At 32.5% G+C, this 25,905-nt stretch overlaps 1 protein-coding gene, 2 long non-coding RNA genes and 1 other non-coding gene across 4 annotated transcripts in view; 2 read left to right on the forward strand and 2 right to left on the reverse strand.

Annotated features, from left to right (window-relative positions):
- Positions 1–2,185: 2,185 nt before the first annotated feature.
- Positions 2,186–4,836, reverse strand: LOC140665237 (uncharacterized). Its single transcript, XR_012046574.1, has 3 exons — positions 4,805–4,836; positions 3,867–4,204; positions 2,186–2,666 (listed from the first exon to the last, which is right to left on the reverse strand). It is a non-coding gene; the product is annotated as an uncharacterized lncRNA (long non-coding RNA).
- Positions 4,837–5,817: 981 nt separating this feature from the next.
- The window catches only part of LOC140665272 (uncharacterized), an 87,423-nt gene continuing 67,335 nt past the window's right edge, over positions 5,818–25,905 (forward strand). The window contains exons 1-3 of the long non-coding RNA XR_012046579.1: positions 5,818–6,015; positions 6,290–6,401; positions 6,910–7,023. This is a non-coding gene — a long non-coding RNA (uncharacterized lncRNA). The remainder of the gene's footprint in view (positions 6,016–6,289; positions 6,402–6,909; positions 7,024–25,905) is intronic.
- On the forward strand, positions 8,546–8,617 carry Trnap-ugg (transfer RNA proline (anticodon UGG)). Its single transcript has one exon. It is a non-coding gene; the product is annotated as a tRNA-Pro (tRNA).
- On the reverse strand, positions 13,930–15,987 carry LOC140665003 (uncharacterized). Its single transcript, XM_072890636.1, has 2 exons — positions 15,397–15,987; positions 13,930–14,771 (listed from the first exon to the last, which is right to left on the reverse strand). The coding sequence occupies exons 1-2, from the start codon at positions 15,647–15,649 to the stop codon at positions 14,068–14,070; spliced, it is 957 nt and encodes a 318-aa protein (XP_072746737.1). The 5' UTR covers positions 15,650–15,987; the 3' UTR covers positions 13,930–14,067.

Here is a 25,905-nt window from a genome sequence, read left to right on the forward strand (position 1 = left end):
TTAAATTTTTCTCTCGTCGACGAAATCGTGAATAGAACTTTATTGTGCATGTGTGAAGTGTATGTATATTTAGTAGAAATTAATAAATTATTAAAAATTCGAAATTGATTTTCAATAATTCTTGGTAATCTAAATTAACAGTTTTGCTCATTAAACCAAAAAAATTGCCGCAAAACAAGCAACTTTTTTTATTTAATAATCAGAACTATTTATTTAAACTATAAGAAAATAATACGTTTCTCACGTATAATTTTATGATTGATCTGATTGAAAATAATGCAAACATATCTCTTAGAACCGAATAATTGGAAAAAAAATACATCTTCTAATTTATATCCGCGATATGTTTAAAATTCGTGAGGCAAAATATATATTACTTTATTTTTTCCAAATTGATCAGAACTTTTTCTTGTATGTAATAATGAACAAAAATTTATCTACGTCGACACATTCAATTTTCCCGATACTCGCGCCGGGATTAATTATTCTGCAACTCGTACTTCTACACGCCAGCATTTTGATTTAGTGGCACGATTGGTCTCGCTGAGAAATAAAATTAGCATAGGCATAAGTGGTCGCGATTTTTTACGACCGGTTACAGAGAATTGGGTTTCAGGCGCTCATTGCCGTCCTATTATGCTGAAAGTCGCGCGCATTAATCTGTCTCGCGGAGGGGTTCGATCGTAATGTCATGCAAATTTCTCATTAAACATCCCACGTTTGAAACCATAAGTTATGCGCTTCACACATGTAACGGCTGCGGCTGATCGATTCGTGTTGCTGGAAGTGCGCACGGAAAGCGCGCCATTTAATTAGAGCCGAAATGATGGTTAATTATTGACTAATCGTATTCGCGCCAATCTTTCCAGTTACGGGAAATCGGGAAATGGGAATTAACGATTCACTGCAGATTTGTGCATCATTTTGGATTTGTGTCTACTCGATTTTCATCAAAAATTATTGAAAAATGTTATAAAAAGTTTTTAAAATTATCAGCCCGCGTTATTGATAATCGAAAGACATAAGCGTTCAGAAAAAAAACATATTTATAATGAAATTGATTAAACTGTTAAGTTATCTTATTAATTATTTTAATAATAGCAGTTTGTGCTCATCTATCATTATTATAAAAAAATTTTATTACTATATTCTACATTGAAATAATATTTAAAAAATTGAAGAAAGTGTAAAAAGAATATAAATATTCTATATTCAATCATTTCTAATGAATATTCAATATCCATTCATTTCTCTGTTATAACTGAATATTTTTTTTCCTTCGAAATTATTAGCAATTAAAAGAAGATTTAATATCTCCGGAAATATGATTTTATAAAGTTTCAGCGACAGGTTCTTTCAACACGTATAAATTTATTATGGATATAATCGCACAGAGATATTTTAGTTATTAATATTCGCACTTGTGTAGGAATATTTTTTGTATCAAATTCCTTATATCTTATTTGAACGAATATACATAATACAAAAATACAGAAATTTCGTAAAACATTGTATACGAGATTAAATGACGCGGCGACAATCATATATGAATAATTTGATACTCAATTTTTATTAAACTGAGCTTCCAGTACAAAAAAATAGTAGTATTTTATTTAGAGTTGTTTGCAGTAATAATAACTTCATTTATAGTTGAAGTTATAAAAAATATATCATTTTGAAAGGAAATTGTTATTAGACTTTGAGATAAAATAAATCACTAATATTGATTTTGAATCATTTATAGTTTGTAAATTTTCGTTTCTAATTTTATTGTTTAAATGTTACAACATATTTGCAATTAACAAAAAACGCAACTTTCTTTTATTTTAAAAATATTTTAAATATGCTTATTCCATATTTTTAAAAATTATATGTAGTGATTGTTATTTGTGGTGATTTTTTTATAATAATAATTTTATTTGCGCCATTTAAAAAAATTATATATATTAATAATGTATAATATATATTAACAATAGTTTAACAAAATAATCTAATTTATTGTTAGTTAATTCAAAGTTAATTCTAAGTCTGTTTGCACATGTTTTTTAAAATGTAAATATGCTGTGGAACATTTTTAAATGACCCAATAACAAACAAAATTAAATCAATATCATATTAGTGATATATTTTTATTTCAAAGTCGGATAATAATTATTTTTTCAAAATGTATTTTTTATGGCTTCAACAACAAATAAAATTATTATTTCTACAAATAACTGCGAACGAAATACTATCATTTTCTTTATTAAAAACTCAGTTTATGAAAAATTGAATGCCAAGTTGACATAGATCGAGCGACGTTTTAATTCAGTTCCGATGCTATTTCCGTGGATTGAATCACGTCCCGAGTGTCGATAACCGATCGAAGGGGATGCCCTTTCCCTCTCTCCTTAATGCTGTAAATCAACTCCGAATTCCTCACTCGATTTCCATTACAAAAAACCTCTCTCTGCGGAGTGAGCGCCGCGTGCTCCAAGAGCAAAGTACAAAAGCACTGATAACTCTCATTCGCGAGATCTCTGCTCTATCGTTCTTGGCATCAAAATAGAAGACAGCGGAGCGGTCTGGGATCGAAGGCAGGCTCCGGCGTTAAGTGGTCGTCCCCTCGTACAAACCATTGTGTTGGTACGAGTTTAAGTTAATCCCATGCGTTCCTCTCGATCCTACTGATAAATTCCGGGTTAAATAAGGATTAGCGCAATGACTCGGCGAAGATGGGCAGGTCGGTTTTTCGAAAACTCTTTTCCGACAAAACCGCGAGCAGTCGATCGCCGCCGCCGTCATCGTTGTCGAGGAGTCTCGTATTACAGCCAGCAGGCAGATCGGTATCGCGACGCGTTAAAGTGACGTTAAAAGGTGCGGAACGAGGGACGGGAGATGGCCAGTAGAAAGATTATCTCAATGGAAATTAGTCAGGAATGCGAGATTCTTAATTTTAGAAATGATGATTATCCGACAATTATATTATTAGTATTATTTAATGAAATATTATAATTGCTTAACGAAAATGTATAAATTATACATATAATTGCTTATATAAAAAATGTATATGTTGTTAAATTTAATATAATATATTTTAATATATATATATATATATATATATATATATTGAGAAAAAATTTGATTATACGGACTAAATTTGCCCACAATTATATATTTGCATTAAAAAAGGTGTAATTAAGTTAAAACAAGTACATAATTAATAAATAATTATTGAATTTTGGATTGTTGACAAATTTAATCCGTACAACCAGTTTTTGCAGATATATATATATATATATATATATTTGTTTATAAAATATATTATATATATATTTAATATATTATGTAATTTAATATATTATTAGTACATTATTATTGAAAAATAAAATAGTATCCTAGGCTGTGTTTCGAAATTTACTGCCAGTTCTGGAAATCTATAGTTTACATTGTATATTATAGATTTTCAATATACTGACAGTGAATTTTAAAATGCAATTCTAGTATGTAAAGCAATATGTAAAATACATAAAATGTTATTCAATTCAATATTAATTATGATTGCTGCAGAGAGAAGTTAAATATAGAACGCAGGAATCAGGCAGAAAAGCCTCGTTAAAAAGAGTAGTAAAATCGAATGATGTCCTTCTTTAGACTGCAGAGAGAGAAACAGCGTGAAGAGAAATATGCGAGACAAAAGCAGCGAGGATCTCTATCAATTTTTTGTCTCTTTCCAACCATCTTATGCGATTCTGCTTACAATGAGGCTCTTATGTCTCCTGCGTTCTATATCTAACTCTTCTCCGGATTATTATGATGCAATAGCATTCAGCTATATAAGCGAAAACAGATGAAAAAATGGTCATATAATTATTAAATTTACTTACTTAATGATTTCCTCCGACGATGTTACCAATGCTATTTTAATCTTTTCCAAGTACACAGGACTTACTTCAAATTTTTATTACTTACTCGCGTAAATATAAATAAAAGTCGATTAATAAAATTTCACGGCGAATAGACAATTTAACGCGTAACACTCTTCCTGTATTCAACTTGGTAACTTCGGATACTCGTTTCACACGACGAGAAAATTAACGCAATATAGTGGCGTGAGAAAAGTGATATGCAAAAAATACGTTGAGCACGATCTTGATATGATAATTAGCGGAATTCTTGTTGCATTTCGGCATTCCTGATACTTTTTGCAGCATGATATTTCTCACTGAAAAAGAAAAAAACAAAGAATGTAACGCGAATGTTGCAGATTTTAAAATAAACGACAAGGAATAAGACAAAGAAATGCGGAGCACATAATCGCGAATATACAGTGTACATATATTGTATATATGTATATGTGTGTGTGTATATATTAAATTTATGAGCAAAATATACGTTATAAAAAGATGGCGCATATACAGTGGAATACCGGTTCGAATGTACATTATCTTTTGCTAATTATACATATATATAATTATAGCAAAGAATAATAATCATTCGAACCGGTATTGCATGATATTTAGTACCCTACTATGATCGATTCGACATTCGTATCAATCCGTAAAATTTACCGTCGACGTGTAAAGCACGCGAAATCGATGTTTCTAAATATTTTGCGAATTTACGCGTAAGAAATACGTTAAAAAAAGATGGCGCAAAGTCGGAGCTGCTCCAGATTATAAATATCGAACTTTATCGCGATTCTGTGACACTCGACACTCCGCCGCGTAACACCTGTTGTGTATCTCAGCATTTATGATATTCGTACGCACATTAAGACCTCTTATAACGCGAAAAAGATTTAAAAAACTTTCGAAAAGCTTACCTCGAAACTGATACCTGCCACCTGCGACGAGATTAGCACGGGAAGAGAGCGTTATTCTAAGCGCCGGAACTGACCCCACATTGCAATAGTGGAAGACTACCTAGAAACCTTCTGATTGGTCAACGTGTTTAGAACAAAATGAACCAATCCAAGGCGTTTGTGTTTAAGACTGCGTTCTGAAATTCATTAGACAACAATATTGTAAATTTATAGTGACACGAATTTTGCCTTAATAGATGGCAACCTTAAATAGATGGTGCTATATGCACAAAAAAGAGTTTTTCACTCCTCGTTCTTTATCATTAATATCTCTTTCCTGTTTCATTGTGCTAGAGCCATAATAAAATATTTTGTATATTTAATAAGTTTTTATATATATTTCTTTAAATCTTTGTAAAAAAATGAAATATCTTTTTTTTATAGTAAAAATATTAACACAGAAAGAAAAATCAAACAAAGTATTTAATAATAAATATTTAGAAAAATTTACATTTATAATTTGTTATAAAACTAAATAAGAACCTTTTTTGTTTAATTAAACAAATATCTAAGAGATACATATTAAACAAGAAATTTATAAATTAACAAATTTATAAATTAACAAATTTACAAATTTATAAATTAACAAATTTAATTAAACAAATTTATTTAAAAAATACTAATAGCGGTAGATTCCGCAACTCTTTTTATTATGTACAATTTAATTGTAATGTAATTATTAATTATCATTTTTTTCTGAATATTTAATTACTACATTAAATACTTCATTTTTTTCTCTGCGTCCTAAATTTATTATTACTATAAATTTTCGTTATTGTCATCCAGTGAATTTCTAAACGCAGCCTCAAATACAGACGTCTTTGATTGGTTCGTCATTTTGCTCTAAGCGTGTTGACCAATCAGCAAAAAGTTCATTGTCTCCCGTCCTATCAGAATGTTCCCAGGTACAGTTGTCTCCACCATGAGCGACAAAAGCTCAACTCCGGCAACGCTCTCTTTCCGTGCTAATTTCGCAGGTGGCAGACCTGCATCAGTTTCGAGATAAGTTCTTCGAAAGTTTTTAGTGTTTCTCGCGTTATAAGAGATCTTAATGTGCGTGTGAATATCGATAATGCTGAATTACACAATACGCGGCGGAGTATTACATTTTGCGTGTAAATTCGTAAAATATCTAGAAACATCGATTTCGCGTCGTGCTTTACACGTCGACGGTGAGTTTTACGGATTGATACGAATGTCGAATCGATCGTAGTAGAGTACTAAACACCGTGGAATACCGGCTCGATTGCATGTTATTCTAATTTCGTGGTAGGACACGTCAGTTTCGAGATAAATATATTACCTCTCTCGAAACGACGTGTCCTACCACCTATATACATGTATGCGTGTGTTGACATGTCGTCGTCGTGTGACGTTACCGAGAAGCGTCTGGGATCACTTCACGGCGTTTCGGTAATAACATTGTGTTTTTCCCGCCTTTTTCAGGCTTCCAGGACATTCGCGAATGTCGTGTGCGAACGAGTGCCAGAGAGAAGTCCTGGAGGAAATATGGATAAGCGAATTTCAAGTGGATTTTTGAATCGATTAAAGTGATTATGTGAGTAAAGCGATTAAAATGATTATGATCTTCATATCATATACCGTCATAAGTGTCGCCGTCCGAGTTTTACGAACATAGCCTAACAAAATTTGAGAGCGTCGATCGATGAAACGATCGATTGCCGTACATGTTCTTGCTCATTTTGTACGAGCAATTGTATAGTCGGTATATCATGTCAATTAAGTATACGCAAGTGCAAGTACAGTTTAGCAGTCGTGTGATGCAATGTGAAATGACATGAAATGAATCGGTTATGTCGCGAGCGCGTGGAAGGGTTTGTGGAAGTTTCAAATAAATTAATGAACGATTATCGTTTTCTAATTACTTGTCCCGATTTATCATGGTGTTGATAGCGTCAATAAATGCGGATATATGAAACAGGAGTACGGGATATGCGATCGTATTTCATATTGTTTTCGCGCGTTTTGCATGCAAAAATCGTGAGTCAGATAAGTTTCGGGGGTGTCATACGATGTAACCATGATAATCGTATTGTGTCAATTAGCACGTGCAATGGACAATGTCTGGAACAATGAAACCATCTGGTAATAATACATAGGAAGGAGGAGAGAGCGAGAGGTGCATTGAATGCAACCGGAGCCAGCGATACATCGGCCGGGTGAGTAAATACGTTTATTATATTGACATGATCAGCTGTTTATTTATCTTGTTTGTGCGATGACTCGATATAGTTCCATTATACAGTCATTAATGTGAATACGATTGGATATGCATTTTGCATTGCATACTTTTGCATTTAAAATGTGCTGTTGAAATCGGTGCTTTAATCGTGAAAAAATAGTACAAGTTAATGAAACGTGGTATTTTTATGTACAATTTCATATAATTAATGCTTTTATTATGACAATATAAATTATCTGCAATTAGTATTTTAATAAAAGAAAATTTTATTGCAATGTATTATTAAAAAAAAAATGCATGACGAAACAGTAAAATATTATTTTTCACTAAATATACATATACAATATTTCCCTCAAATATAATTTTGGAACCGAGACTATAGTACCTGTCGAATTATTATACTACGCGATAAACGTGTTTTTGTCAGTTGTCAGTCAATAGTCTTTAAGACTGTCCGTAGCTCGATATCACTCGGCATCGTTCACAAACAGTTGCGTTGTCTCGATCTCCGTTAGGTGAGTCTATTCAAAATCGGCTGTCTGACCGCATGTCAATGGGGAGATTTTATCCCTTTGATTTCTTCCTATGCAATCAGCCTGCGCGACCACAAATCTTCCCGTCCCTTCGATGTGTTTAAGGGCCGTGCGGCACGTTTCCATCGCGTTTTTGCCCGAAGGGTGACGACACGTTACGAGCGAGTTAACTGTCGCGAAACAACGGTCTTTTTTTGTCATGATATTAAACGAAGGTGCTGCTTTTTTTACAGGAAGGAGAGGGGAAAAAGAGAGGATTACGTCCTGAAATTAAGTAGCTATTTTATGGTTCTAATTGTGATGAATGCTGTAGCCAAATGGTGATGGAGTTTGTATTATGCAGTGTACTTTGTTGTTTGAAAAGGTACTGGTTTTTTTTGTCTAAAACAGCAATTTGTTAATTTATTTTTGACATAATAAGAAAAATTAATACTTTTATTAGTAACAGCTACGTTTATTATAAATTTTTGATATGAATTTTTTATGATAATGAAGATAAGATACCGATATATATATATATATATATATATACATATATATATATAAAATTATATATAAAAATATATTTATATTATTGTCATTATGATATAATAATATCTATCTAAAAAAGTTCACATTTATAAAAATAGTAAAAACACATATTTTATTATTGTTGTTCTAAAATAATAATATTTATCTAAAAATATATATATATATATATATATATTTAGATATACTTTAATTACTTTAATTACGAATATTACTTTATAATGACAATTTTTATAAATATGATATTACATTAATTGTATTAAATATAAAAGATTATATTAATTATATTAGATATAAATATTAATTTTTTTAAAATTAGACATTAATAACTAAATTAATTTTTTACTTACATATACAATTTATATATATATATATATATATAATAAGACCGAATACGTACCTAATGTTCTCATGTGGTGAACCTCTCTCTCAAAGAGCGGCTCAGTGGTCTAGGGGTATGATTCTCGCTTTGGGTGCGAGAGGTCCCGGGTTCAAATCCCGGCTGAGCCCAATTTGTCATTTTTATTTTTTTTTATTTAAAAAGAAAAAAATTGAATTTTGTCGAAATTTTGTTTTCCTTTATTAGTATATTTTTTAATTTGACAACATGAATATTGTTCTATGTTTAAATTAAAAACAAGGAAATAATAATTGTAAATTTAGTTTTTTATCTAATTTAATAAATATATTTTTTTTTCATATAAATTATTATCGTATCATATTTTATAATAAATTATATTTTAAATTGTATACATATTGTTTTTTTTTTTTTTTTTTTTTTTTTTTTAATTATATATATATCGTTTTCCAAATATTGTAGTGAAACAATGGTATGTAAAATGATATTTTTATATAACAACAAGATTTGTAAAATGATATAAATGCTATACTAACATCTGCTGTATACATAGAACAAATGTGACTTAGCACGATATGCTTCATCGCGTAGAAACAGGTTTATAATAATCGATTGACTATTGCGGTACGCTTCGTCAGGTTTTCGGTTAAGTTAAACTGGTCCCAAAGGCAATTTCCTGAAATTTGCCGACTTGCATTAGAGGCGGACACGCTTGGGACACAGGTGCGTTTAACGTATGTATTTCACGGTTTAATGCGAAGATTACACAAGAAAAGGTGCATGATGCGGATGGCATCCGTATGGGTGATACGCCGCCTGCCACGCGTAATGATGATGTAATGACGCGGTGAAACCCTATCTTTATTGTTTCTACCGTAACGGCGGTTACCAATTTTCGAATCAAACGATCGTCTTTCCTGCTATTCTAAACCCTCATAAAGAAAAGTAAAGTATAATAATTACAATCATTGTGGTACAATGACTTTCTCTTCTGAAAGCTAATATACGTTTTACTTTGTTATTAGGATTTAATATATTTTTTGACAATTGCAATCAGAAATAATATGTATATTAAAGCTGCATTTTTTTCTAATTATATATTTTTGTAAAATTTATATCCGAATTTAATTTCGATCATGATGCGCATATGACAAATCCACTATTTTTCTCGCTACTTTTTTACTATTTTATTAAATTCCTCTGTGTATCGTCACGTATGTTGGACCGTTTCCAACAGTTGTAAAAAATTTATTTCCCTGGATGCCATTTCGGAATTTCTCAATCATTAAACAACCCCGACTGTCGCAGGAAATCAATCTTCATTGCCAATGTGCCTTTCATCATTGAATAGAAAAACGCGACAATGAAAAATTGAAGGAAAAATGGATCATTATATTAACGGGTATTGTTGCGAAATTATTCTCGCGTCATTGGCCATGCATGCATAACGCCGGCTGATGTTGTCGTTATGCATTCCTGCGATATTGTTGCGCAACAAATCCATATCACAACGATAAGCAACTTGTTGTGCAAATTTGATCAATCGCTTTATATCAATAATGTTAGAAAACCCTGAAAGCGAATATTGAAGTAAATTTATCATGCAGAATAAATCTATCGTGTCATTAAATTTTCTATATTCAAATGCCGATAGTTGATTATTTTAACATCGAAACTGTTTCCGCGAAATTTTCTTTGACATTTCTATAAAATCATCGTTTCGTACTATTTTGGGAAAACTATATAAATTGCTTTTCAGAGATTATAAAAAATTTATATTTTATTTTTTATCACAAGTGTAAAGCTATTCCCTTCGTTTTCTTTCTTTTTTTTAATGTTTAATTAAAAATTTTTTTAATCTAATTTAATTGTGTCTAAATTCTTTTGGTAAGCTTAATAACAGCTGTTTTCAATATGCGTACTTTTTCAAAAAATTTTGTTATTAATTAAAATTCTTATAATTGCATCTGTCGGTATCGATCAATCGGTTCGAACGCGAATTATCTGGAGCCACACCATGAAAACGATCCACAATAGTCGATGTCGCAGATACCATTGTCCTCTGGTTCGGTGTAAAGGAGCAAAAACGGTTTCAACTTTCGAGTGCCCGCACCACCCTGTCATCTTGCCCTCCGCCGTCCTTCTGTGCTGGAGTGCTGTCGCGGTAGCTCTTTCCAGCTTTGATGGAGCGCCTCTCCAATGCGCATAAGATGAAATGAATTAGCGCACCGGAACCAGAAATCGGCCGCCGACAACTCAGTCACCCTCTCTCCATCTCTCTTTTCTCTTCTCGTTTTTTGTCCCTTTCCTCGTCGCGTTCTTTATCATTGTCTCTTTCTCTCGATTTTTGAGTCGCATGGACCGTTGCAAGTCGTATCCCTCTAGAAAGTTTCTTTAGAGAATATGTCGTGAGTTTGGATTCATTAGAACCACTTGAGCACAGACGCTCTTTGACAAATTGCGACGATCTGTCAGGCTCGTTGAATAGAAACGGTTACAGTCGCGAATTGTTGCTGGAGATAAGATAGCTCATCGCGCGTTCGTCAGACTTGATAACCAGGATAATATTCAAATCAATCAGAAAATTAATCATATGTATATACGAATTGTGATGGTGAAATGTATATGGTATTCTTGAATTTTATTTTTCTTAATACGTTTTCTTAATTGTAGTTTATAAAATTGAATGGATAATGAAACATGTGTGATAATAAAATGGAAAAACTTGCTGAAAGATATTACATGTATGAAATGTTTGATATAAATACAACTGCTGTAATATTATATTGTAATACCTATTATTACTGGAAAAAAATATTTTTTTATTATTTTGATTATTATTTTCGATTATTATAATATATAATTGAAAATTATAAGTAAAAAATATATAAATATGAACATTATGAAAAAAAATAGTTTGTAAAAAATATTTATGCGGTATCAAAAATAACGGTATTTGTTACAAAAGAATGAATCAAACGATATACGGAACGTCACATTTTAATTACAAACGATATTATCATGCATCGTTTCAAATTGATAAAATTATATCGATAGAATTTAGTAAAATGTGAATGTTTACATCGTTATAATTTTCTGCGGATGTGACTTGGAGTCTTTTCTCGACGACACAGAACAGAACGTGCTTAAATTATTCACGCGGTTTCTCATTACGTAGTCGACGTGACATTTAACGACGTGAAACTTCACATCGCAAGTTGGTAAATGGAATCAACTTAGGGACATGCGACTCTATTGATGGACGTATAAAGGAACTGTGACATCTATCATTCGTACTGCCGATGATCCAATTGCCGTATGTGACGAGACGTGAGCGTGCGAGAGCCCGTAAAATTGAATTGCGATTGGATGTCGCACCGGAAAATCATTTAGCTCGCCGTCGTCGTGAGTCACGAAACGTTGAATTCAATTGAAAAGTGAAATGCGGCGAATATTGTTGCTATCGGGGGTTTTTTTTATAGCTCTCGTTAAACGTCTACATGTAAAAATTATTGTTGTATCTTTCTTTTTATCTGCCGTTGCTTTTATAATTGATTAAAAGCGTCGTAATTTAAGAATGACTGCTACCTCAGGTAAGAAAGATTAGAAAAGTCGGAATTGAAGAGACACTCTATACATCACTTGTACTCGCATTCACGCTTCAGATTTTAAACTGCCATAACCGAATGCACTCGCCAACACTCTCAAGAGGCGAGAAATTGTTGCCGAATCCGCATTCCTTAAAGGTCCCTTAGATTTATTCCGATCGTCAAAAGCACCGGCCACCGTTGTGCGGGACGAAAGGCAGAAAGGCGGATCGTGGAAGCGCGATTTTTTGATTCCGACTTTTCGTCCGGACTCGTCGTCATTCAGTCTGCGCGACTCGGCCCCTCTTCCTCCCTCCTCCCTGTCATTGATCCACCAAACGCATGAATGAACCGAGTCTACGCGACCTCGGGGACTTCTTGGCTACCGTGAATGGGACGCGGCGTTGTCGCGCTCAGGCCCGAAAAAAGGCAGCCGGCTGGTTTTCACGTTTCATCGGGCCCCGCGAATAGCAACACAAGTGTCCTATTGTCGGTCCGGAGCTCGAGGTTTCGAGAGCGCGAGATCTTGATGCATTGTCGCACAGCTTCTTAACACCATTAACTACGTTTTACCTTAAATTTAACCTAAAGTGGGGGCCCTCTTGACAAATTTCCGAGATTTAGGGCAACACGACCGGTTTCCCATCGACAATAGCAAACGAGCCATTCGAGTGACCGCGTTGTACTCTTTCTGGCCGGTCGTTTGACTGGAAAATCATGTATATAGGCGCGCGTTACGCCGTCAAAGCTGATGATATATGTTGGAGATTCTCTATGATGAACATTTGATACGCGCGTTATTCATACGCGTTTTATATATAAAAAGCTACCTATATTTTATGATAATAATTTATATGTTTATAACTTATAATCATAGAACTTATATACGATATAAGATCTATACTTATAATTTACTAAAATCGTAATTTGTTGTTTGGATCGCGACTCTGAGTACATAACATGTGTTATATATATTATATTTTGAATTAAAAAGTGAGAGATATCTGTATATGCATAAAAAAGATAACAAAATTTGGATATTGATTTATATTAATTGTGTTTTTATATATTCAATTATTTAAATTATTTTTATTGATTTATTATTATGATTAAGAAGAAAATAGGTTATTTTTATTATTTTTGTTACATTTTCTGACTTATATGTAATAGAAGTTATATATTTTATGAATATTTCTGGAATTATATTTTTACATTACAATACAATACAATAGTAATTAAAAGTTGCATTAATATTAAGAAAAACTACATACATTTAATTAAAGCTGAAATTCTATATGAGTCAGAATATAAAATTTATTTTACATGATGATAAGAAATATTATCAATTGTCTATTATTCAATAAAATTGTTTTATATATTTGATACTTTTAAATTTTGAGAGAATATACTTTTTATTTTAATTAGATTCTTATATATATTTTTAAATTTTCAAGATTTTCTTTTATTATTATATGTAGTAATTTTTTAGAATTTACATTTCTCTTTTAAGGCATAATATTTGTATTAAGTGTATAAAAAGATTGCGTATTAAGATTTTTTTTTATTATATGTAGTAATTTTTTAGAATTAACATTTTTTTCAAGGCATAATATTTGTATTAAATGTATAAAAAAATATATTAGCCTACTATCAAGGAATTTAGATAGAAATAAAAATATATTAATAATGTAGCAAGATTGAGAATTTTATTTCGACTAACTATATTAAAAGTATGCAATCTGGATTTTATAAATCATAAAAAATACCATATATTTATTAATGTACAATTGTATACAATATATATTTACATAATATGTACAATACTTGTGAATGCATTCTATTGTTTATTGCATTTTATTGTTCGAGCCTTTTCTCGAAACGCTCTTATCTATACTTTTTAATTACTGATTTAATTTATCTACTTGTAAAACCATCGAGAGTTTGAATTTCTTGCATCATACATTATATAATTAATAATAAATTCTTAAATTTATATACAAACTTCCGAATAAGTTCTATGAGTTAACGATTCTCTCGACAGTGTGCTTCGTGCATCCTATATTTCTGAACATCGGAGTTGTAATTGCCTCTGGATTCGGAGTCTGATAATCTTCCATCTTCCTCCTCTTGTCGTCCCGTTCGCTTGCACCTGGCAGACTCCTCTTGCAACCTCGAGAGAGATCTCGTGCTTCACATCCTATTGCCTGATCCTGCACCGAGTTTATCCTTGAGAATTCGAACTTTGCTTCGAAGCAGGCACCTTCATTCGCGATCGATTGCTCGAGACGTTCGGTTTCGGCGAATCTACGAATGGATTTGTCGTCGCTCTCATTTTTTGCAGACTTCTTTTCGTCCTCTTCCTGGTCGCACTTCCTGCCAGGTGATTCTTCGCCGCAGCTATCCTTTCGTTTACCGCAGGTCCTCAGGCAGCAACACTTCTGACTCTGACCGGATGGTAAATCCTCTTTTTTGTATTTTACCCGGCGATTTTGGAACCAGATTTTCACCTGTTTCTCTGACAATCGCAGATTGGTCGCGATCTCGATGCGACGCAACCGCGACAGGTACATGTTTGAGGCGAACTCACGTTCTAACTCTAACAGCTGAGTGCTAGTGAACGCGGTTCGAATACGTTTAGAGCTGTTGTTGGAACTCGGGGATTTCGGCGGAGGCGTTGGGGTGCTGTTGCGGGACGGAGACTCGCTGGGTGCTGAAATGTCTAAAGAAAAGGTCAGGGGTTAATGGCGTTGCTACGAGATCGTTGCGATGGAGAGAATTCAATAGATTCATGCTTGCTTTTACGTGATATATCTAAGGGAAGAATACACAGAGATATATGTTTTTTATGTCGAAATAATATCTTAAAAATCTTAGAAAGAATAATTATATTAAAAATATATTAATAAATTTATAATAATAAATATATTAAAAAATATTTGCACATTAAAGATAATAATTAAATTAAAAGATAATATTATAATAATATAAATATTATAATAATATAAATATTTAAAATAGAATTATAATTTTTACTTTTATTTTATGGAGAAATTTTTTTTTTTTTTTAAGTATATCAATACAGTTTAGAATTGTTGTTATTATAATGGAAATATTATAAAAAATAATTTTAGAAATATATTGAAAATAACAAAATTATTATTTCTTCTTATTTAAAATTTATTATTTATTTGAAAATAAATGGTGAATTTAATTTTGAAATCTATTTTATTATAATTATTAAGGATTCTAATGTGTATCAATGTAACGAAATCAATCATACATTATTATACATTTGCGAGCCGTTAATGGATATTTGCCATAAATTAATTAGTGACTATATTTACCTGATAGTCTGCTCGTTGAGGTATTCAAAGGCGATGGTGGACTCTGTCCAGGTATTGGCAAAACTAGCGTCGGTGAATTGATGGACACGGGCATAGTGGGTGGTCTCGGTACTGGTCTAATCGGCTGATAACCCAAACCCAGATTGAAAAAATTGAACATGTAATTAGGAAGTTGGTTCCCATAATACGGTAATGGATATGAAGGCGGCGAATTGTTGCCGATTAAAGAGTCCACTAGGAAGCTTCGAGACATCCTCTTCTCGATGAAGCACTTCTTGAACGATTAACGCAACTTTTCAAGTTGTGTCGAACTTTAAACCGCAGAAATTACACGTGGCACAAAATAATACAGCATCCTTGAAGTTTCCTCGCACTTAACTTTATCTTTAATTTTTGCTTTGATTTTAATAGGATGACTTCTTTCTTCTCAAGAACGTATTTTAAAATCACTGTGTTCCTAAATATTTCCAATGTCTCCTCTTCGAATTATCTTTTCGTATTTTCTCCGATTTTTCCAGAATACGTGAATATTAATTTACACTGCTTTTCAATGTTTTCAATTATAAGACAAATTAAATATGAACTCGTAGTTCTGACTGCACGACGGTGCATCGAATTCTGCATCCCGAAGACCCCGGACTCGATATATATATAGGGTGCAAACTCCACCCAGGGGTTGGTTTCTCATCTGGGGCCCTTTTGTACGGGGCCCCGCCCTTCTTCTCCGCGAAGGTGCCCCTTTTGGAGTTCACCCCAACTGCCCTCCCCGGGGAACGACAATGAGTAGGGCATTTTCTCGCAGCGCTAATTCGACGGGTGGCTAATATTGCCGGAAATTTTATACGGCCTCTTTAGCCATCTTCTATTATTATCGACGTCCCGACGCACGTATACCCTACTCGCCGTTATTTCGGAGCACGATAACTGATGAGTTTGAAGTATGATTTAAATCAATAAAAATAAACTTATGTTTTAGCAATTTCGGAAATTAAATTTTTGTTTTTTTAGAAAAATTAATAGGAAGTGTAAAAATATCCTTAGTCCTAGATTAGTTTTAAAAATATTAATGAAGTGAAATTGCAGTAAGCAATTGTTTTATGATTTACAAAAATCAAATACTTATTTATAAAAAAATGTTTGTTTTATATATATATATATATATTATAAATATATATTTTTATATATATATTGAATGGATTATAACTATTCAGAGACACTATAATTATCTTTCATGAATTTCATAAAGGTATACGTTAATACTGATACAATCTATGTCGTTAGAATGATGACCTGAATATATTTAGTATGAAAACAGTAGTTGAAGAAGAAAGGTCCTTTCATTTATTCCCGTGATTTTTCTTTACGAATAAGAGTAGAACAGTTTCGAGTTCGTTCCATCTTTTTTCCTCATCAACATTTATCAACTGGGCTTCCTTGGCACGTGCTGAAGAATCTATGAGGGCAATCAAAGTAAGCTGACAGGAGGAATTACTTAAGAATATTGGTACCTATCTCGGTTTGTGGAAAACGTTATTAGTTCTTCAAACACGAAATTAGGCAAACGATATTAAAATAAAATTCACGACAATAAACTTCGAGAAATAATATAAATTAAAATTAAAACGTAAAAACATGTAGAAAAAAAATGGATAACATAAGATCATAACTGACCATGCTATTATATAATTATACCCGAAATTTGGCGCGATTGTATATGCGCATATATATAATTAGACATGACCAGAAATATCTTATATAATTACTTAAGTTTATTTTCCTGAAAATGTATTTTGGTATTTTTGATTTGAGCTTTATTTATGGAAACGTATAAGAAATATTTTAGATTAAGAATAAGAGAAAGAGAGAGAGGGAGAAAGAAATCGCTTTCCGCCGACGCCTCTTCGAGGGGTGAAACGTAAGTTCGTTTCTCGTTGCGGGTCGATACTCAGCAGCTCGGCTCGCTGAAATCAAATTTCGGATCTGTCTTAGAAACTGACACTTTCCCGGACCTATTTTTCACCTGTCTCGTTTCTTTTTTTTTTCATTTACAAGAATTTGCATCCTCGAGTGTATCAGTCTGATGAAACTTCATAGCATCGAGCAGAAATAAAAAATCCCTGATAACGAGAGAACTGCGGAATACGAGACGGAATGATCCGGTATATATTCGCCGGTGAATGCCGGGGATTGTTAGAAAATGTTTTGCGCACTTGAAATGAGAATCAGCGGCAAGATTCATTGAATTTCACTACGATGATATTTTAATGCAAAATTATACAAAAGTTATTTTTATTGCGTTTCTGCATCGACTTTAATATATTTTAATTAAACTTTGAAAAAATAATTATAACAGCTTGATTCTTTTGAAAATAAAAACAAAAAAACACTTATAAGCTCGTATTCTGTTCATATTTATTGTTAAATGTGTCTCTAAATGTATTTTTATATATATATATATATTTGTTATTATAAAAATCATAAAACTACAAATTTTGTATAAATAGAGACTCATTTAGCGATAAATGTGAGCTCAGAATACAGACTTAGTTTTTTATCATCAGTTTCAAAAAATGTAGATTTACGCGTACTTCAGATAAATATATACATATAAGTATTAATATATTTATAAAAAAATATCTATAAATAATTATACATTAATTATATAAATATAAATAATACAATAGAAAATTTGTGGTTTTATGATTTTTATAATAAATATTATAAAAATTGTTATTGTAAATAAGATTCATTAGTTATTATAATTATGTAAATGAGAGCCTAATCATTATTCATGAATATCTTTGTCTCAAATTTGAGTAGAAGTATTCTAACATACATATATTAAGATTTCTTGCGAAAATGGCCATTACGATATAACGAAGCATATCGACAAATACAGAGAGAGAGAGAGAGAGAGAGAGAGGAGAGGAGCAGTAATATGCCGTTTGACTTGCACACGCGCGACTAATTTCTTGATTAGTCGTTGCCGTAATTTATCGAGCGAGTCGCGCAATAGACGAGACCGCACGATCTGCTCACAAAGCGGAAAATTACTGTTTAACATGAAACGTCGTTTCAAATATCTACTTTCACGATCAGAATTTCGACCTAGTCATCGCATCAACTTATTTTTGTTTCGAATGACCTGTGCCGACTGCACCTGTCGATGTATCCGAAAATTAATTGCGCGCGACGATACGTTATTGCTACGATGCAGGAGACGCGATCCTATAATTGTTTCGCAATTGAGGCAATATGATATGATGATAGCATATAGTACATAGTAGATTAAAAGAATAAATCGTTATATAATATTGAAATATCAAGTTACAGAGTTATTATTTTAAATTATGTCTAAAATAGTATATTAATAAATTATCTCATTTATTAATCGATTAATAAGATATTTATAGTGAAATGCAAACAAATTTCTTTTCATATAGTTTTAAATTTTGCCTTTACTAGCTAAAATACTCTAAAATTAACATTTCTTATCATCGTTTTCTATATCTTATTTATTATCGTCAATGATAAATACAACAACAATTATAATAATTATAATAATTCTTAAGGGCGGACATGTCGATATTAGCGGATAATATACTGTATATATTATTTAGCACGCGTCGATAAAGTTAAGAAAACATAGCCGCGATTTTAAACCCCTAACAACACGACTAATCCCATTATCGAAATATACATGAAGGGTCACATCCCCCGCATTTTCGCGTCCTCGCGTCCACGTATTAAAAATCACGGTAACGTTATCTTATATGTTCTAGAGTCGTGAATAATACAATAACGCTTTCTCCCCTACTTCAGCATATGTCCGTCGGATTCGCGATTTCAAGGGGGTGCCGGAGGAACCCTTCGACCGGGGATCGAAAGTAGGGACTACCCTTCTCATCGCGAAGGGAACGATCCGAACTAGAACCATATACTTCACATCCTGTGGACTCACGTGCGTCGTTACCAGCATATCTTTCGCGTCATTACGTAGGAAGGATATTTTAATTTCGTGCACGACCCTCTACCTGGAATCATCCCATTGGTCGTTCCCCTTTATTTCGGGGCGTGACTATCTTTGTATGGTCCCGATAGCTGTCCAATCTTTGTGGCCATAAGCACTCAAAATTTCCGTTTCAAGAACAAGCCTTCAAATGTGGCAATTCTATCGAGAGCATCGAACCATCGTGATTTTAGTAATAGCCATAGCAAAACGTAACGTTGCAGAGTGTTAAAAACAATAATTTAAGATAACATTCACATTATTTTATAATTCGTACATATATAAAATGTTTATTATTCTCAGGGTAAGTCGCAATTATTGTGTGAAAATTTAGTGACAAATACATTATTTAAACCCGATTAGATTTGTTATGAAAGAATATATCTTTCAATATATTCTTTCAAAGATTCAGATTTAAGAATTCTTAATTTTAAATAAGAAATTTACCTTTGACATTTCATTTGCTGTTTGCGTATAATAAAATATTGTACAAGGACGTCATGTGAATAGACATGTGCGTCTTTGTGGAAAATGCGCACTCGTGTTAAGAATAGTGCATAATCTTAAAGAGGAAATTACCTTCGTTAAGTTCTTCTTTTATTATTAAAACGCCTCTATGTTTGCATTCAAAATTATAAGTGGGAGGACATAATTTTTTATTCGATTTTGACATTAGATGTTTTCGACTTTGAGAGGAAATTTAGCATCGATCGACTCAAAATTAATTGAATCAAAGCAACCTGCATCGGGAGATAATAATCGTTTGTTGTGGTCACACACTACAACACAGTTTACCTATAGCTATTTGATGTAGATCATCTTTGTCAAATAACATAACACGGTATGAAACATTATTTATGTATAGATTATATTTTAAAATAATATCTGTTAGTAACGCGTTATATAATCCATTTTATGCGTGGTAGATGAAAAAATCGGCTGAATCTAAACACGGGTTCAAAATCTCTCTCTTAGAGTAGAATATCAAGATAACTATCATATATATATTCGATTTGGCTTAGTAGGACAAACTCATCCTCGTTGTGGAACTTTCAAGATATCCTGCTGCGAGGCAATATCGTCGGTAGCAAATCTTGTGAAATGTTCGTGACTGCAGTGAAGGTAAATATTTGAAAACATGCGGTACCTCGTTTTGAAAGTCATAAGTTGAAAATGACGCTAAAAGGGGACAAACTGATTTTCTCGCCATCGATTCGACGATAAGTACCTTCATTTGGGCATTCATCTTTTGATACATTCTGAGATCTACGTAAATGTTGGAAAATATATTATGCCCACAGATGTCATATTTTTCTCGAAAACCGATGTAAACTCCAACGAACTACTGATGCTGGAACTGACGGTTTAACGAGCCAGAAAGAAGAACTTACATTTCCAACTTCGGTAAATCGCATCTCGACTTCTCGCCTTGGTTCACATTTTTCTACTATCTTTTTTTATATCGACGGTTGATTTGTCATTTTTACAGTACGATACCTGATCACGAATTTTCGTTCGAAAAATAAAGATTCTATCTCGATAATATTATATTTATCACGAAACCGACTAAAAGCGTTCGAGCTTGAAACTGTAACTACTTTGGAAAATATTTCTCATCTTTTCTTACGTGTGCAACAGTTGAAAAAGATATATTGGATGATAACTCCGATCTGACTGAACAAATCCGTGTTTTCACGTTCAGTATTTAGAAATTCAAAACGACTTTTGAAAAAAGTTTCGCGAGCCTAACCTTCTATTCTTAAATATTTTAAAATACTGCGAATAGCATAGGAATAATATATAACGTTACTTCTGAGATAAATCTTATTTTAACTTCTCCGCGGTATAATAATACGAGACCGACGAACTTACAGTTGATGTCAATCTCGGTCGACAACTCGGATATTCATGTTATTATTTTTCAATCGGTTGCGACGGGCTACGCTGGAAATTTTGCTGCCGAAGTATCATGAGAGATCCTATTGCGAATTTTTCGTATTTGCGTCTAATCGAATAAAAATCACTCGCAAATGCATTTCCGAACCAATCAGATTCATATGTCGAATCGATAGTAACATTGCAAAGAATTTGCACTTTTATAGCTTATAACGTTCATTTTTCAATCTGTGTGCTAATATAATTTAATTAATACGGATTATATTAATCATAAATAAATGAAAAATCAATATATCATAAACAACTCATCGAACATCATCATAAAAGATATGTGTACATGTATAAAAACGTGTGTGTATATATATATATATATATATATATATATATATATATATCACTTTAAGAAATATTAAAAATTTTTAAATAATTATATATACGATATTTAAATAATTTAAAATTATCAATCTCTCTTAGCTTTTTAGATTTGTATAATATGAAATAATATTCGCTTGACTGACTTTAATATGACATTACAAATTATCATCACTGTTCAAACATTAGAATAGTTAGATTTTACGCACTGGTAGTTAATAATGATGTCCTTATATTAATCTTTTAGGTGAACATCACATAAAATGGAAGATGCTACGAGATAAACGCGATAAAGCATAACATAATCAAAACAACAATCTTTACACTACTATGCGGTAGAGTAAGCGATTTATCTAAATCTTAATTCAGTTTCTTCGATACCTTTATTCAAAACGTCAATCCCAATCAAAGTTCAAGAAAGATCGAATCTTTTTCGATGTGTACACATGGGGACATTCGACGGATCGATGTCCTCGACAAACTCGTTGCTCCTCTTCGTCCGACAGGAGTTTTTACTCCTTTCACCATCGATAGTATCATCCTCCTGCCTTTTCCGTCAGCTCCCTCGATCTTCGAAGTAGAGTTTTGGAAATTAAACTTCGGCTCATTTCACCCGGCGGAGAAAAAAACCGTGTATTCTTTGCACAGAATACGAGCTTACAAAGGAGCATCCCATTCGAGTCGAACAACCCACGCCGTTGGTCAACTATGAATGGAAAGAGAGAAAAAAGCGGCGCCGATGGATATGATCATGGGAATGGCAAATACGATTTCGGATATTTTCCATTGCTGCTATGTCGGGCAAATAATTCGGCCATAGTCGAAAGGGCGAGGACTCGCAAAAATCCTTTATAGTCCTAGGCCACCGAATCCTCCCCGTATCGCATTGTCAATGCGACGTACAAAGACGATGCGCGATTGCCTGTGACAATTTGCTCTACTTGCGTCGATGTATCCCGGCATAAGGCCATTCAATCCTTTCCGAAAAATAAATGAAAAAGGTTTGTTTTCCGATGAGATTGAATCGGACGAGCGAAGGGGATATTTCCAGCTGAGTTAGTTGCATTCTAGAATGTTTGATTTTTTGATGTAATTGCTTGAGATAAGTGCATCAGGATTCGATATAGCTTTACGATAAGCAATTTAAAATTCCATTGAAATCGCGGAATAACAGAAAAATTCCGTTGCCATCGCGCTCGGTCCTTTTAATATCAGTCGAGATACTTTTTAAAGGGCAATAAATTTATTTTCACGAATGAAAGTCACGTAAGAAATTTCTTTGAAAGTAACTATGCGTCTCAGATTCTCTGGACGAATACACCGCGCGTTTCAGATAAATATATAGCAATTTCCTAGTTTGTACGAGACCGAAAGTTTTCTCAGCTCGATAGGATAACTTCCGTGGTCGCGCCAGAGAAGAATTAGCTGTACCAGAGAAATTCGACGTTGTCGTCGATCTTCTGAAAGAGACGAGAATCGTCCTTTGTTACTTATTTACTTTGTCTTCAAATGATTTTCTCTTTTTTCGGCTTTTATTTCTCGTGAGAACCTTTATTTTTCCATGATCAGAGACACGTGCGCTATAAAGGTGAGGGAGAAAATTGTCTCTTCCGTCTCTAATACATTTGTCTTTTCTCACGTTATAGATATTTTTATATCAAACTAAAAATCTACGACGAAGATTGTTATAATAAAATATTTTATCTTTGGCTTTATTTGTTGAAAATATGTAGCATTTTGATTAAAGAGATCTTTCGGGACTGCTAGCTTAATGCTTATGCTTACAGAAACTTACTGCGGGTTTCTCAAATAAGGAAACTTCTTGATCCTGAGATATCTGTTTCAAAACTTTGAAACGGTCCTAGATAGGAATTTCGTTACTTTCATTTTCTGTAGTGAAACTATTTGAGTCTTCAAGATAATATAACATCAATATTAATATTGCAAATTTTTTAAATAATTTTAGAAATATATATTAATTTAAAAGCACATTATAAAATAATAAAATAATAAGATATAAAGAAAATAATAAAAAAGTTCTAAATTTTGTCTATTTAATCTAGTCTATTTAATTGGTTTAGATGTAAAAAAAATTTGATAAATCTAATAATAAATTGCTAATAGTTTTTCTTATGTCTATTTATATCTTGAATTAACCGGTCATGTCAATTACGAAATATAATATGAAGATTTAGTATTTAAGTTCAAAAGCGAAAGAGCGTCGATGGCCTTTTGTCGGCGATGTTGCAGTATTGTTTCGCGCTGCATTGTCGACAACAATAACCGATCCGACGATGGTAGGTTCATCCTAGCGTGGATTATTCGGTAATTTCATCCGTGTTACGCGTGTTTTATTCCGCGTGCAGGAGAAAGGAGAAATGTCTTTTCCCTCTTCTTTCTTCAATTTTGCCAATTATCTGTTTTTCTTTTTTCTTTCAGATTTTTTCAATTTTTTTGTCGTTTATTCTCTTTTTCTTCTTAATCGCATAAGTATCTTTAAATTGCAATATACTTTTATTATTGTTTCTTTATATTCTAGTTTATTACATACATTTTGTTTTATGTATACGTAATTGTTTATTATTTTTCATTCTTTTACTTTTCTATAAATAATATATTTTTTTTACTAATCGTAATAAGATGTTTCTTTTTTTATTTCTTAAATGTAAACTTTCGATCTCTGTTTCTTTCTCACTCTACAAATTTAAGTATTTATGTTTGGACACGCGCCGAGGATTTCATGAAAGCAGCAGTCAGGTTCGTTCTCTTCTCCGTCTTCCTTTGAAGTTTTATGGCTATCGCACGCTTTGTCGAGCAACGTGAATCGGACGACGATCTGCTCGCAGCAGGATTCAGTGAGAGTATCATGAGATGTAATGACTGGTCTGTCAAACGCTAAGAGAAACCCGGTAGGTACGTCGTCGCGGATGAGAAAACAGCTAAGCGCATTTCCCTCTCTTTCGGGAATAGCGGAACGAACAAATTTATGCTAATACCATTTCGCGCGAGAGCGCTCGCCGGTTCGGATAATGCGGAACATCGATATAATCGAATCATCGCTCCGATTTTTCTCCACTTTGGATAGCCGCGACCATTGAATCGACGTTTATTTTCTATAGGGAACGTCCGCAATACGTGAATTATGATTTTAACGGAAATTAACACATGTACAGAATATTTCATATTCTTTACGCTCTTTTATATTTACTTTTTTCTGGATAGAATTTATTTTAAGAAAATAATTTGTCACTAATTTTTTATATAAATATTATATTATACACACACACATGCACGTACGCATATATGTATTCAAATTTAATACAATTATTGAATTAAAGATAATGATATAATCGGCATAAAGATTAAGAACACGTTAATGAAATCAAATATTCCAATCGCCAATTCAAACTATATAGATGTGTACATATACTGTATATACACGTTTGAATATTTTATTAATATGTTCTTAATCTTTATGCCGATTATATCATTATCTTTGATTCAACAATTGTATTAAATTTGAATATATATTAACGTGTTCTTAATCTTTATGCCGATTACATCATTAATTCAACAATTGTATTAAATTTAAATATTCGAAATCCATTCTTTATGTACAAACGGCATATCATAAAAGATAACATAAGATCTAAGACTATAAATTCCATAAATTTTTATGCAAGAAGAAACGTTGAAAATAAAGCAAAAATTATTCATTCTTTTTAGATCAAAAAAGAAAAAAAATTAAAGTAAGTGGCGCGATTTTGTATATATTTTTTAAATTGTCTGCTGTTAACGCGAAAAAAAGATTATATATGGTAAAGAAGGTTTTTGTGAGTAGAATTTAGTCTATCTGATGGGTCGTTTAAATATTGAAAAGACATAAGAAGTGTAGAACATTGTTGGTTCTTACGATTGCTTTACATCAGAGATCTACTACTATCTAGAGTTTACTACGACGATATTACACATTCCTCCGGTACGCTCGTAATTATAGCAGCAAAGTTTCGCCGATGTTTGTGGAACAATGTTCTCATTATCTTTCACGTAAGATTTCTGCATGAAGAACAACTTTAAGTACAAAACATAAGGATCGTAAGACCCTTCGCACCCTTGTGTCTATTCCATGTCTATAACATGGTATTATATATTGTATATATTTTGTATTATATTTTGTGTGTGTGTGTGTGTGTGTGTATATATACATATAATACAAAGAAAATATGAAAAAA

Source organism: Anoplolepis gracilipes, chromosome 4 (assembly GCF_047496725.1).
Source record: "Anoplolepis gracilipes chromosome 4, ASM4749672v1, whole genome shotgun sequence".
Taxonomy (NCBI): Eukaryota; Metazoa; Arthropoda; class Insecta; order Hymenoptera; family Formicidae; genus Anoplolepis; species Anoplolepis gracilipes.

Bases quoted from the DNA above. Each gene is read 5' to 3' on its own strand.
- LOC140665003 (XM_072890636.1), bottom strand. From the start codon at position 15,649: ATGTCTCGAAGCTTCCTAGTGGACTCTTTAATCGGCAACAATTCGCCG. The intron at 14,772-15,396 runs GTAAATATAGTC...CCTTTTCTTTAG, and splicing joins CTCAACGAGCAGACTATCAG to ACATTTCAGCACCCAGCGAG.